Raw genomic sequence first — 15,000 nt, 5'->3', positions numbered from 1 at the left:
AGTGCAGTGTCATCTGCAAATAACAACCCGTTTACAATCATTGAATCAAGCAGACTGGACTGTTTTCTCATTGGATATTTTGATTATCCGTTGAACGGTGGTTCGATAAGAATTCTGCTTGACATTTTTACAGTAACAGTTAACTCTTTAAGAACATGATAATGGGGGAGACTGCAGGAGACCATAAGGCTTACACTAGGCAGTTCCATGTCCATTACAATATATTACCCCTAGCCATAAGGTTATGTAATCTTCTCTTAAAGTAGTAAATTGTTTCAGTGTTTACTACATGGTTACTAAGTTTATTTCATTCGTTAATCACTCGGTCATCCCTATCCATATAGTTATCTTATCTTTTCTTAAAATAATCAGTTGTTTCAGCGTTCACTAAATAGTTACTGAGTCTATTCCATTCCTTCAATATAATTCTCCGACTATAATGGGGTTTTTTTATACCATAACGTCAGACGATTTTGTTATGTATTTGAGGTGCGAACCACGTCCTGAACAGGATTTCGGTCGATTGAAACTTCATTCAAATTCTCCCGACGTTTGTGACAAAAGACGAAGACAAAATGGGTTTCTGCGCTGAAGAAGATAACGAATTTCTAACAAGAAGACTCTCTGACGTCACCTCCCAAATAAAAAATTTATTATGTTGAAAAAAAAACTCCCCAAACGTCCAAGTTCCCATTTTTAAACTCGTTAACTTATTATGAATTTCTGCTGGATAGGAAAACTGCCTCCACAGCTGAATGCCTTTTATTAATTTTCCGAACTCCCTGAGTAACATTATAAACAGTAGAAACCACTAGAAATAGAGTTTGTGACTATATAAAACTTCGAATAAACTTTATATGTAGCTGAAAAGATGTTGAAGTTGATAAACATGATGTAACAAATTGGCAGAAGTACCTTGGCTCCTTCGCAACGGTCCCACCAACCGTACCATGAACGGCCCTAACGTATTTAACCGTCACCTTGAAAGCCGACCCACGCTGCTACTTCGAGGCGCGGTGACAAGAGAAGACTTTGGCACTGTCTGGCAGCGGTGTGGTCACCAACACACACGCCATACTTGAGATGCCACCAACCATGGAAAGAATCAAACCGTATTTAGGCACAAGAGCCGTATTACAGGACGTTCACAAACTGTCCTGAGGTCGCTTATGGTCATTCACCCTAAGACTCCTTTGGGTCACAAAGGTCAAGAGGACAAGAATAGCCGTACAAAGCTTCTTTGATCTCTAAGAGGAATATGACATCTAATTGCATTTCATCATTCCCGTCACCTAGGAAACCGTTCGCCATAGAAAGACCCGCCTCATAACAAATCTGTCCCCAACTATTGAGCCTCGAAAAGATTAGCGCCTTCGGGAGGCAATAGGGCACCTGGCAAACGACCTGGAATCCGGCTCTAAGGCCTACTCATCGGTCATCACCAATCCACATCGTCCTCCCTGATACTCGCGTCCTCCAAGACCTCCACCTTAAGGACCTTGCCCTCCAGCTCCTCCAGACGGAAGGCCCGGATGCCCTTCGGCTCGGCGACTTTGGCCATGATGTCCTGCTTCTGGATAATGTGCCCGACGGGCATCTTCCGGGTCGCCACCACCGTCTTGCCCAGCTGCAAGAGGATGTAGTACATTACAATGTTGTTTTGAAGTTTACTCATGTGATTTTTATCGCTACATAACTTCACAACCAAGATTTACATAATGTAATATATGTGTGTGTGTGTGTGTGCGCGTGCGTGCGTGCGTGCGTGTGTGTGTGTGTGTGTGTGTGTGTGTGTGTGTGTGTATGCATACACACATGCATACACACACACACACACACACACACATATATATATATATATATATATATATATATATATACAGTATATATATATATGTATATATATGTGTGTGTGTGTGTGTGTGTGTGTGTGTGTGTGTGTGTGTGTGTGTGTGTGTGTGTGTGTGTGTGTGTGTGTGTGTGTATGTGTGTGTGTATGTGTGTGTGTGTGTGTGTGTGTGTGTGTGTGTGTGTGTGTGTGTGTGTGTGTGTGTGTGTGTGTGTGTGTGAGAGAGAGAGAGAGAGAATGAAAAGAACGAAGAAAGTTATCATTAATAGAACCATAGCAATTTAGTTTTTCGGCCCTCAAAGTCTTGCTCACAACGCTGTCCACCGTAGAGACAGCGTGAGCTAAGGTCGCTTAGGACGACTACTTCCTAACAGTTGGCGACATTCCGTGTCATGCCCCTTTACATCGTCAATAACCAATAAATTTGCAGTCTTGACTAAACAAACAGAAGTTTCCCTATGGTTAATGATATCATTGACATTGACACATGCATCTTTCATAGACTTCCTTGTTTTCTTTGCTGAAGTTTTATGTAATACCTTGCGGTAGCACTCCTCCTCTGAAGGCTGACGTGCCTTCAAGGGCGACCCAAGAGCCGCTTCGACACACCGAATGGCCCTCACCATCTGTCGCAGCTGGTGCGGCTCCAGGGAGCAGGCGTGGTCGCTCCCCTTCCAGCTGTGGTTCAAGGTCACGTGACGTTCCACCACCTGCGACAGAAGGAATGTGTTAGTAAACAATGTGAGAGGCTCCAACCTCCTTCTTTTACAAATAAGAAAGTTGAAGATTCTGTCGGAGAACGGAAGGAGAGTTAGACTGATTCTTAATGCAGTGATAATAAAGACTATAAGGAGATTTTTTTTTTTTATGAAAAAGGCAGTTGCCGACAAGATTGACGAGTTAAACACCATATGAGGACGGAGCCTTTGTTTGTACGACGTTTCGCTTATTACAGCTTTTTCAAGTACTTGAAAAAGCTGTAATAAGCGAAACGTCGTACAAATAAAGGCTCCGTCATCATATGGTGTTTAACTCGTCACGATAAGGAGAAAAACGAAGTATTTCTTAGGAGCAGATAAACCTGAAAATTAGATTTCTACCCTGTGTGAGAGGTTGACAGTCTACCTTGTAGATTATTTTTATGATATGTATAATATAAAATGAAATCCTGAAATGCAGGTGACCTTAAAGATTTCTATGGTCACTGCAAATGCTGACTGAATATTTGCTCCCTAAGGTCCAGACGACTGGAAAATTGAAAAAAAAAAACAAAAAAAATCCTAAATGCGGACGATGCAAACTCCATCAAGGTTGTATATGTGGCTGGGGGTGATTCACCTTGGTCTTTGGATCACGTGTTGGACTCGTGATCGACAGCTATTTCCCTCCCGGAAGAGAGCTCAGAGCTCGTATGACCGATCTATGGGTAATGCTATGACCTTACACGCACACACACACCCAACTCCCCGCCCACGAGAGTTGGAGTAACGACTCGAAGCGCAATGATACTGAAATAATTTCAGCCCTGGGCAGGATTCGAACCCAGTACCCCCGGTACCGCCGTACTGACAGTCTGAGACTCTACCAAGGTCGCCACCGAGTCGTGTGAGAGAGTGTGAGTGTGCGAGTGAGGAAAACGAGGAAGGAGAAGGGGAGACTCTAGATAAAGAGACTCCTCCACTTACACGGGCGCTCCTGGCAACAGCGGCGACGGTGATGAAGATGTCCCTCTCATGCCCTGAATACCCGACATGGGCGCGGGGGAAAGTTGTCCGGTAGATATCCATGACCCGTAGGTGGGCTTCGTCCGGGGGTGTCGGGTATGACGACGTGCACTGGAGAAGGACTAGGGACGTGTCCATAGCCTCAAGTTCTCGGTAGACTTTAGATACCCATGCGAGGTCTTGCATGCCTGGGAGAGAAGGAGGAAGAGAAGGCGCGGGCTTTAGAAGGAGTAATCTTTCTCAAAAGGAGTTTATGAAAACAGGACCGTGTTGTGAGTGGTTAAAAAATTAAAGAGCAGAAAATGTAAAAATATATATATTACCGAATAAATATATATACCGACAACACGAAAAATAATAGAGCGAACGTGTGCTCTTTTACAAGGCGAGGGGAAAAAACTGTTCCTCACAAGATCAGACGCGCCTTTGCGCAGAAACTATATGGTTCTACGTAATTTTACACATACATTTATATACATACATGATATATAATATACAATATTTATGTACATACATAATATATAATATACAATACATGTTATATATGTGCCACCACTACAACCGGAAGCTAAAGCTTAGAAATATAGTCCAGAAGTGGGTTAAGTTAGAGTCTAACCGTTAGGCTGCGTATACACCAAACAAATAGAATCGATTCAATTCACGAAGAATCAACACGATTCATGAATCGTGTTGAATCGCCACACTAGTTTCAAAGTAACCGTTTACGCCAGGCGAATCAATTGATTCGCCTGGCGTAAACGATTGTACTGATTCTTCGTGAATTGAATCGATTCGATTCGCTTGGTGTATACGCAGCCTTGGGACTGTGTTATGTTCAGATTCAACTTCTTTCAGTTGGGTTAGGACATTCTCAGATTGGGTTGTACTGTAGTGCTTAGGGTTGCATTTGGTGTGAGTATATACGTGTTAAATTTAATTCGTAAAGTCTATATTAGGTTAGGTTAAGTTAGACTGAATTACATACATGACTGAATTACATGCAGGTTAGTTGTGTCCCACACAAAATGAAGCCTATTGTACAACGGCACAACCACTGAAAAAGTTTAGTATGTTTCCAATTCCCCAATTCAGTACAGACAACTGATACAATGACAACCGTTATAAGATCATAAGAATGAAGGATACTATAAGAGACCATAAGGCCTACACTAGGCAGTTCCATGTCCATTACCATTTATCATCCTCATCCATAAAGTTATCTAACCTTCTCTTGAAACAATCAATAGTTTCAGTGTTCACTACATGGTTACTAAGTCTATTCAATTCGTTAACCACTCCATTGGTAAACCAGTTCTTGCCCATATCATTCTTAAATCTGAATTTGCCAAATCTAAATCCATTACTACAATTCTACACGTCTGAGACAGACACAGTCATTAGACTAAATCAACCTCTGTACAGCAGGGAACGTCTGAGACAGACACAGTCATTAGACTAAATCAACCTCTGTACAGCAGGGAACGTCTGAGACAGACACAGTCATTAGACTAAATCAACCTCTGTACAGCAGGGAACGTCTGAGACAGACACAGTCATTAGACTAAATCAACCTCTGTACAGCAGGGAACGTCTGAGACAGACACAGTCATTAGACTAAATCAACCTCTGTACAGCAGGGAACGTCTGAGACAGACACAGTCATTAGACTAAATCAATCTCTGTACAGCAGGGAACGTCTAAGACAGACACAGTCATTAGACTAAATCAACATCTGTACAGCAGGAAACGTCTGAGACAGACACAGTCATTAGACTAAATCAACCTCTGTACAGCAGGGAACGTCTGAGACAGAAACAGTCATTAGACTAAATCAACATCTGTACAGCAGGAAACGTCTGAGACAGACACAGTCATTACACTAAATCAACCTCTGTACAGCAGGGAACGTCTGAGACAGAAACAGTCATTAGACTAAATCAACATCTGTACAGCAGGGAACGTCTGAGACAGACACAGTCATTAGAATAAATCAACCTCTGTACAGCAGGAAACGTCTGAGACAGACACAGTCATTAGACTAAATCAACATCTGTACAGCAGGGTACGTCTGAGACAGACACAGTCATTAGACTAAATCAACCTCTGTACAGCAGGGAACGTCTGAGACAGACGCAGTCATTAGACTGAATCAACCTCTGTACAGCAGGGAACGTCTGCGACAGACACAGTCATTAGACTAAATCAACCTCTGTACAGCAGGGTACGTCTGAGACAGACACAGTCATTAGACTAAATCAACATCTGTACAGCAGGGAACGTCTGAGACAGACACAGTCATTACACTAAATCAACCTCTGTACAGCAGGGAACGTCTGAGACAGACACAGTCATTAGACTAAATCAACATCTGTACAGCAGGGAACGTCTGAGACAGACACAGTCATTAGACTAAATCAACATCTGTACAGCAGGGAACGTCTGAGACAGACACAGTCATTAGACTAAATCAACCTCTGTACAGCAGGGAACGTCTGAGACAGACACAGTCATTAGACTAAATCAACCTCTGTACAGCAGGGAACGTCTGAGACAGACACAGTCATTAGACTAAATCAACCTCTGTACAGCAGGGAACGTCTGAGACAGACACAGTCATTAGACTAAATCAACCTCTGTACAGCAGGGAACGTCTGAGACAGACACAGTCATTAGACTAAATCAACCTCTGTACAGCAGGGAACGTCTGAGACAGACACAGTCATTAGACTAAATCAACATCTGTACAGCAGGGAACGTCTGAGACAGACACAGTCATTAGACTAAACTCAACATCTGTACAGCAGGGAACGTCTGAGACAGACACAGTCATTAGACTAAATCAACCTCTGTACAGCAGGGAACGTCTGAGACAGACACAGTCATTAGACTAAATCAACATCTGTACAGCAGGGAACGTCTGAGACAGACACAGTCATTAGACTAAATCAACCTCTGTACAGCAGGGAACGTCTGAGACAGACACAGTCATTAGACTAAATCAACCTCTGTACAGCAGGGAACGTCTGAGACAGACACAGTCATTAGACTAAATCAACCTCTGTACAGCAGGGAACGTCTGAGACAGACACAGTCATTAGACTAAATCAACCTCTGTACAGCAGGGAACGTCTGAGACAGACACAGTCATTAGACTAAATCAACCTCTGTACAGCAGGGAACGTCTGAGACAGACACAGTCATTAGACTAAATCAACCTCTGTACAGCAGGGAACGTCTGAGACAGACACAGTCATTAGACTAAATCAACCTCTGTACAGCAGGGAACGTCTGAGACAGACACAGTCATTAGACTAAATCAACCTCTGTACAGCAGGGAACGTCTGAGACAGACACAGTCATTAGACTAAATCAACCTCTGTACAGCAGGAAACGTCTGCGACAGACACAGTGATTAGACTAAATCAACCTCTGTACAGCAGGGAACGTCTGAGACAGACACAGTCATTAGACTAAATTAACCTCTGTACAGCAGAGAAAAGAGAGTGTCTCGTCCAACTTTAAAAATATAAAAACGTGAAAAGGAGTAATCCTCGTCTGCCTCGATTTCTTGAGAGCTGTAGGACACCATACAAAAAATTCAGGAATATAAAGTATATGGATTGAGACATGAATATTTGTTCATAATACAAAGTCAGTTTAGAATGTAAAGGCATACTATAAAGGTGCACCTTTTATGAAGCCCTTAAAGGTCTACTGGGAACTTTTCAAAAAATGGTTCCTGGATCAACTATGTTTTGAAGACACTGACATTGATGCAGATTAACTTTCAAATGAAAACGAGACAAAAACATCTCTCATCAGCTGCTCAAGAAACTCACAACGCCAACCAACATCAAGACAAGATTTATCAAAGCAAGTATGGTACTCATAAATCACAGCTAATTTCTTTGGCAATGAAGGATATTGCCTCTGAAAGTATGAAAGAAAACCTACTGAATGTCCAGGAACGAGAGAAGCGTTCGTTGTTTGAGTTAATTCGTGATAGACTTCAAATTTGAGGTAAGTCTTGGCCGGGCAGGTAGGCGACCCAAACATCAGCATAAAAACGAACAGCGGTTCGCCGCAATTGACAGGGATCACTCTACCATGGGTTTCTCGCTCGCCACTTCGTGGGAGTGGAATGATGAGAGACTTCAAGAAAATAAGGTAGATATTTTTCAAGCAACGAAATAAATTTATAGACATTTGATGTGCTCAATGGAGTATACAGAACTGGGCCTATGAAATATAATAAACCAATATAATAAGCTAATAGATGACTATTTCAAGAACTCTTTAATGCAACGATAATAGGGCTATTTGTCTTTATCGCTGAGATTGTAAAATATTAACTGCTTGTCCTAAACTCGGATGAGAAAGCAAGAGGAGTTTTGCAACAAGCCTAGCTACTCCGCAATCTAAAATTGTTATATGAAATTCATTATAAATTATTAAGTCAAATACAATTCAGTCGATAGATATAGAAGGCCTACAAGCCTTTGTTGAGGGAAGACTGTACTGAGTCAAACATCTCTTTCTCTTACAAAGAATGACAGAACCACGAACACTACTCTCAAGGCTGACCTGTTGACACTTTTGAATTTGCGAACTTAAAGCAGAAACTCCAGAAGAGGAACCGTGTATAAGGGAAGTACGAACAAGCTTATAGTCACTGATGACAACACTATCATACAGGCCCTGGGGAAAAATCTAAGTTAACAGATTTGATTATTACAGTAATGTTTGTGTAGTTTGTTTCCCTCTATTTCAGTGAAAATAGGACAAAAGCAGATTTCACATTCTAAAAATAGTACTAGGAAAAGTCCATAAAAATCTAGATCTATGGGAACATCAAACAGAAGAATAAATGTCTTTAGATGAAAATGTCAAGTCTATCTGTACGTCCAGATATGTCTTCCTTCCTGAGTTTCAACAAATCTCAGTTTGTTTGTTTGTTTCTTCGCCTTTTGTACCTTATGTTATTCTCCTATTACCCTTGGCATCCCCACCTCGGTAGCGAAGGCATCTTCTCGATAAGTCTGTCTGGCCATGTTTGAAGAATAAGTCTATCTGAGTGCTCGAATTCCTGGAAGAACACGTAACATCTAAACAATTTTCCCATATGTCGAGCCACGACTTAGTCGGATTGTGCCTAAGCCAGATCTGTCCACGCGTCTGTTCAACCCTCTGTCAGCCTTCCTTCAGGAAGACCATTTCCGTGTATGTCAATCTGTCTGCAAGTACCTTTCATGCGTCATTAAATATTCATGTTTCTTTTTGGTCTGGTGCGTACATTTTCGAAATAGTTTTCCAATACCTGTTGACAGGATGAGAGGTTTCCTTGTTGCAGCCGCTTTTCGGATAAGAGGAAGGTTGTCCGCGTCACCAGACCCTATTTTGATGAAAGGCACGCGCATACGTTCCAGAAAGCTCACGGATTCCTGTAGAAAGCGATGACGGCAAAGACAATCAAGAGGTCCGTGACGGAAGCGATGGTGAAGACGGCGTTGAAGCCACCGCGTTAAGTGGAGATCCCATGGTGAAGCCGCCCATTGGCAAAGGAGAGAAATGGCAGAGATTAGCAAAGGGTTCGAGGGAAAAAAATAGGTAACTGTGAAGTGATGGTTTCTGAGGAAAAGCTGTGCTATACGAGAGTTAAGTAATAGTGATAATGTTGTTTGAAGGAGTGACAAATGAATGGAAAAGGTGATAAGGAAATTCAGGTTGAAGCAAGAACACTAATGTGATCTAACGTTTCGACTTTACGTTGTCTTCACTCTGAAGAAGACGTAAAGTCCAAACGTTAGATTCCAGTAGTGTTTCTGGTTCAACCTGAGTTTCCTTACCACCTTTTACACTAATAGTGATATGGTTAAAGTGTACTTTAACTGACACTCGCAGTCATTAGCTGGAGTTAGACCAAAAAATGTATCTGTGAAAAATTGTGAATGCAATTTTCCCCACCGTTTCATACAGGCGCACACACACACACACACACACACACACACACACACACACACACACAAACGATGGCGCAGTTGGTAGAGTTCCCGCCCGTCACTGCGGCGGTCCGGGTTCGAATCCCGCCCAGGGGTGTATATGCGTTTAAGGTCACACCATTACACATAGATCTGTCATATATAACCTCTGAGCTCTCTTCCGGGAGGGAAGTAGCTGTCAATCACGAGTCCAACACGCGATCCAAGACCATGATGAATCACACACACACACACACACACACACACACACACACACACACACACACACACACACACACACACACACACACACACACACACACACACACATACACACAATATATATATACGGATATACATACATACATATACCAAAAGGCCCATTCCATCCAAAAAAGCATCCATTGTTCATCCCACCTTAGCTCCTCGTGGATGATGGTCAATGCAGTAGGACATAGCACCTCGCCAGCATGCCCTGGGAGCTTAAGTTGGTCTACCACCATCCAATACTGCAGTAGTGGTAACAGTAGTAAGATTATAGAATCCCCCTTTTCATCACACAATTCTTTACAGATGGAGGCTGTAGTAGTAATCATTCGCCCAGATATCTTTAATTTACTTCAATTTACCCCCATTTCATTATATGTCTATTTTGTTACCTCCAACCTCGGATACAACAACTTTAATCTCTGAGAGATTAGCTTTTAGTTTTCTACTCTAATATATATTTTGACAATTCACCTATCAATCTCTGTAACTACTCTTTGACCAACTATGTGTGTTGTATTCTCTCTCTCTCTCTCTCTCTCTCTCTCTCTCTCTCTCTCTCTCTCTCTCTCTCTCTCTCTCTCTCTCTCTCTCTCTCTCTCTCTCTCTCTGCACCTTCATTTTCCCAACCATAACACTTGCACCTACTTTTCCCTCTTATTCAAATATAACAGCTACAGTAACATCACAGAATTCTGCCTGAAACGCGCTTTTATTTTTTATTTCCTTACTGCCACTCTCACGCAAAATGCTGTACCTTTCATATCTTCACTACCTTTAACTCGTTTCCACCATTTAATGCATTCTCATAGTTTCCTAGACCAATCTCCTATCAACAATTATTTGCATTCTCTAGGTCCACATTCCACAGATGCGATCGCTTTCTTTATTTAACTATACCTATGCATTTATTTATGTATTTTATTTGTTATTTACATTATTATAGTTTTTATTTATTATTATTTTTTTTTTTCGCATCCGACCTAGATATGGACCAGAAGGTCTCCTGTCGGCATGCTCCGCCTTTGTAATCTTTGTAATCCTTTCCTCGAATGTTTTCTCATTAAGTTGTGCTAATATACACTTTAAACCCACTATCGGAGAAATAGTATCAGAAGTACAGGAGATCTGTATATTTCGACTACTATCTGTAGTCCTCTTTATTCTGCTGAAGAGGACTACAGATAGTAGTCGAAATATACGGATCTCCTGTACTTCTGATTATATCATTTCTCCGATAGTAGGTTTAAAGTGTATATTTACAATGTTTTTAACATTACAGATTCCCAAATTGTGTTAAAGTATGATGTACATAATCCCTTCCTTTATGAAAACTATAATGTACCTTTGTTTTCCTCATTATTCTCTATATCAAAAATCTACTATACACCTCATCTGGAATGTTGAAAAAGTTAATGCCTCTATATTTCTTGTATTCATGTTTGTTTCCTTTACCTTCATATACTGGTACAAGGCATGCTTTCTTCCAGTCTTCTGGGATCTTCTATCGTAATATATATTACACACCATTATCAACTACTTACTAATTTATCCAATGCTTCTTAGCACACCCATACTCATGTCATTCAGTCCCACCGCTTTTTTGTATATTAGATTTATCAGTACATCCTCCACTTCTTTTACACTAATTTGTAGTCACTCAATTCTCCTTTTACCCCTCAGCCCACCACTCCAGTCTCGACATCTTATTCATATTTTCATTCCTACTGAACAATTCTTCAAAATACTTAGTCCACCTGCATACTGTTTTCCTCTGTTAATACATGAATGAAAAAAAATAGTGATAGTACCCATACAGTGAGAGAAAACAGTAGGTGATTTGAGAGTTGCATGACGACATAAATTGATATCAGTGGAAGCAATGAAAGGAATGTTCAAAACAATAATGGTGCCGATTGTTATGCATAAAACCGAATCCTAGATGATGAATGAAAGAGTGAAAAGTCATGTGGAGGAAGTGAAAACGAGATGTTTGAGGGCTATATATCACGATATAGAATACATGCATACATATACCAAAGGCTTTTTCCCCCTTACAAGGGAGGTAGCCAAAAAACAGAGGCATAGAAACCACTCCCATCCATTTCATCCCCTACATACTCCACTCCTCTCTTCCTCTTCCCTCCCTCTTATCTTGGATCCTCCTGGATGACGGGTCTTCCCTGCATCTCGTCCACTGCCCTGGGTCAGAAGCTGTGTCGCAAGACAGCACATCCACAGCAAGGCCGCTTCATTAAATCAGCGACCTCCCTCTCCGTCCCCTCATGCAGAAATGGAGAAGACGGGGAAAAATCCTTTCAGACTGCGTCAAATAATTTTTCACACATACTCCCTCACCCCCATCCCCCACCCACTCCCCCTCATCCATCACAGCATCATCCATACACAACCATTCTCCGGAATAACACGGAATAATAGAAAATGCGAAGGAACAGGATGAAGGAATGGGTGAAAGAGCAAACGAGTAACAAGCCAACTTAATGTGATTTGGTTATGTTATGAGAATGGATGAGAGTAGATACCTGCGAAGGATTGATTAGTTGATTGTGTTAGGAGTGAGAGCAAAGGATAGACCAAGAAAAAGGTATATTGGTGGGCGAGTCTGCAAAAGATCATGATCAGTATAATGGGCAAGCAAGTATGTGCGTATTACCCTGGAAAACAACATCTTATATGAGATGGATGTACTTAATATGAATCAGCTTGCTGTGGAAGAGATAAGGGGTAATTTTCTCATGATTACATGTAGGAATGATAAAACTACTGAGCAATAAGATCAACAACAGAGGTGTTAGGACACCGCTCCTTACCATATCCATTGCCGAAGCCGTCAGAGGAATGTCGAGACTCTCAGCGTGTTTCTGTAGAGCCCGGAACTGTTCCTCGTTAAACTCAAGGTGTTGCTTGTGGGCGCCGTAGGTCGGGCCCCAAGAATGAGGCGAGACGTACGGACGAGCCAAGGCTGCTTTATTGAACTTGGTCTTCAAGGACGATTTCTGCAGCTTGACACAATCAGCTCCACATTCCTGTTTTGCAAAAGACAACTGTCAGAGCATATGATATGATGGATGTACAGCTTGGCGCGTTCCTCAGTGCGTTCCTAGGTGCGTTCCGCTTTAATTTGGCCGTGGTTAGCCCTCCCAAACTTTTAAAGTAATATAGGTGCCGGTATAGTATGTGGCCTACCTTTTGGATGCGGCCTACGAAATTTTTCTTTGATATAGTATGTGGCCTACCGGACTTTTATTTTGGTATGAACCTGTCTCTTAAGATTTAATAATTTTGGAAAGCTAACCGCGGCCAAACTAGACCGGAACGCACCGAGGAACGCGCCCAGCTCTGAATGGATGACACGGGAAAAGCTAAGTTCATAATGGAACTCGACATATTAAAATTATACATTGCATTTATAATAACCTTTTGTCTGCGTCACACATAATAAGTTATTTCAATTCGACTTTTTTTATTCTTACATTTACCAGAAGTTAATGTAAAGGGGTTTATTGTTTCGTTGATGACATTTTCATTCTCAGTCACAACTGGGGTGTCCATATACATTCATTTTTACCTTGAGCCAACCAGGCAAACATGACCTTGCTAAGTAAAACTTAGCAAAAGCAGAAGTTTCCTACCTCGGATTTATGGCTGGATATATGAGGTAGCCCAAGTTAATCTTAAGACCAAGGATTTAAAAAAAAAAAATCCTCACTCTGGTATCAAATAACAAGCTAGGCAATTTACTTTGGAAGGCTCTTGTTGAGGGTCTGTAAAGAATTTCTCGAATATCACTGCATCATTTACCAATTTATCGAAGAAACCGCTCTTTCTAGAGAATTACGGAATGAGAGGGTTAGGGCGTCGGTACGTGCGGCGAAAGTCGAGAGGGATGGCGGTTCGAGTCCTGCCACCGGCGAAGTTGAACCAAAGGCATGGTTACTTAAATTCCACGCTATAAAGTCCTCTGTAAGGGGCACCGTCCTAGCCTTCCGATAGGGGGAGTTTGCGACGTTAAACCATATAAGATAAATAAATTTTCAAAGTCTTCAAATTAATCTTGACAAGATTTCTTGTTAGTCAAACTCCAGATTTATCTCGACCATTTACTCTTACTTTTTTCTTCAGGTATTTAAAATCTTACTTAGATTCTTCTTCCCATCCTATAAAGATATTTACTAAAAGACAGACTCGTTGGAATTTGTTCCTAAAGCACTATATATTGACATTATCATATCAAAAGAAGATATCATGTACTATATGACAGATTTTCCTGAACATAAGCTTTCCAAATGGGAACTATCCAATGGAAGAGGAAATACCATGTGAGACCTAACTTTTTTGTAGTACAAAGCTTGCTAAAGCTTGTTCAATTACACTTGAAGTTCGAACGAGTGAAAAGCTATACTACTAATAAAGATTTGTTCTTACATGGTATTTCCTTTGCATTATAAGCTTTTCGCTTTGCTCATATGATCAAAGCCTTCTAAATACTAGCGTACAAATTTGTGATATAAAATTTTGTTAAAGAAAATGTTACAGATTCAACTAGGCTGAATTTCTTTCAACAATCTCCAATTTATTTTTGTTACCAAATCACATTTTCAAATGTATTCCTATAATGCAGACTCAATGCAAATTTGATTTTCCTACATTAATGTTACAGGAAAATATTCAAATATATACATACATATACCAAAGGCTCTTTCCCCCTTACACGGGGAGTAGCCAAAAAGAAAAAGGCATAGAAATCACTCTCACCCATTTCATTTCCCATATATTCCACTCCCCTCCACCCTCCTCCTCTTCTCCTCCTATCTTAGCACCTCCTGGATAACGGGTCATCCCTGCATCCTGTCCAATGCCCTGGGTCAGAAGCAGTGTCGCAAGACACAGCACATCCACAGCAAGGCCGCTTCATAAATTCGGCGACCCCCCCCCTCCTCTCCGTCCCCTCATGCAAGAAAGAAGACGGGGAGAAATCCCTTCGGGCTGCGTCAAATGAATGTGTATTAACATTTTATATATTAAAAACTTTGTTAAATGTTTGTTTACAATTTTTAACAATATTTAATATGACACTGCATTCGATTCATTACAAATAAAACCTAATTTTGCCATATGACGATTGCTCGTAAGTTTTAATGTGATTTTTAGTTCTATTACT

The 15,000-nt window shown here is 41.1% G+C and overlaps 1 protein-coding gene across 1 annotated transcript in view; it reads right to left on the bottom strand.

Annotated features, from left to right (window-relative positions):
- Positions 1-747: 747 nt before the first annotated feature.
- Positions 748-15,000, bottom strand: part of NANS (N-acetylneuraminic acid synthase) — a 27,806-nt gene continuing 13,553 nt past the window's right edge. Inside the window, exons 3-7 of the mRNA XM_076211170.1 lie at positions 12,650-12,865; positions 8,891-9,014; positions 3,535-3,761; positions 2,389-2,559; positions 748-1,627 (exon numbers count right to left, since the gene is read on the bottom strand). Of these exons, the coding sequence (XP_076067285.1) occupies positions 1,439-1,627; positions 2,389-2,559; positions 3,535-3,761; positions 8,891-9,014; positions 12,650-12,865 (927 nt within the window). The 3' untranslated portion in view covers positions 748-1,438. The remainder of the gene's footprint in view (positions 1,628-2,388; positions 2,560-3,534; positions 3,762-8,890; positions 9,015-12,649; positions 12,866-15,000) is intronic.

This window comes from Oratosquilla oratoria, chromosome 28 (genome assembly GCF_046742065.1).
Source record: "Oratosquilla oratoria isolate Oo_2021 chromosome 28, ASM4674206v1, whole genome shotgun sequence".
Classification (NCBI taxonomy): Eukaryota; Metazoa; Arthropoda; class Malacostraca; order Stomatopoda; family Squillidae; genus Oratosquilla; species Oratosquilla oratoria.
Note: the sequence above shows the minus strand (reverse complement) of the source record. Positions and strands in the feature narration are given on the sequence as shown.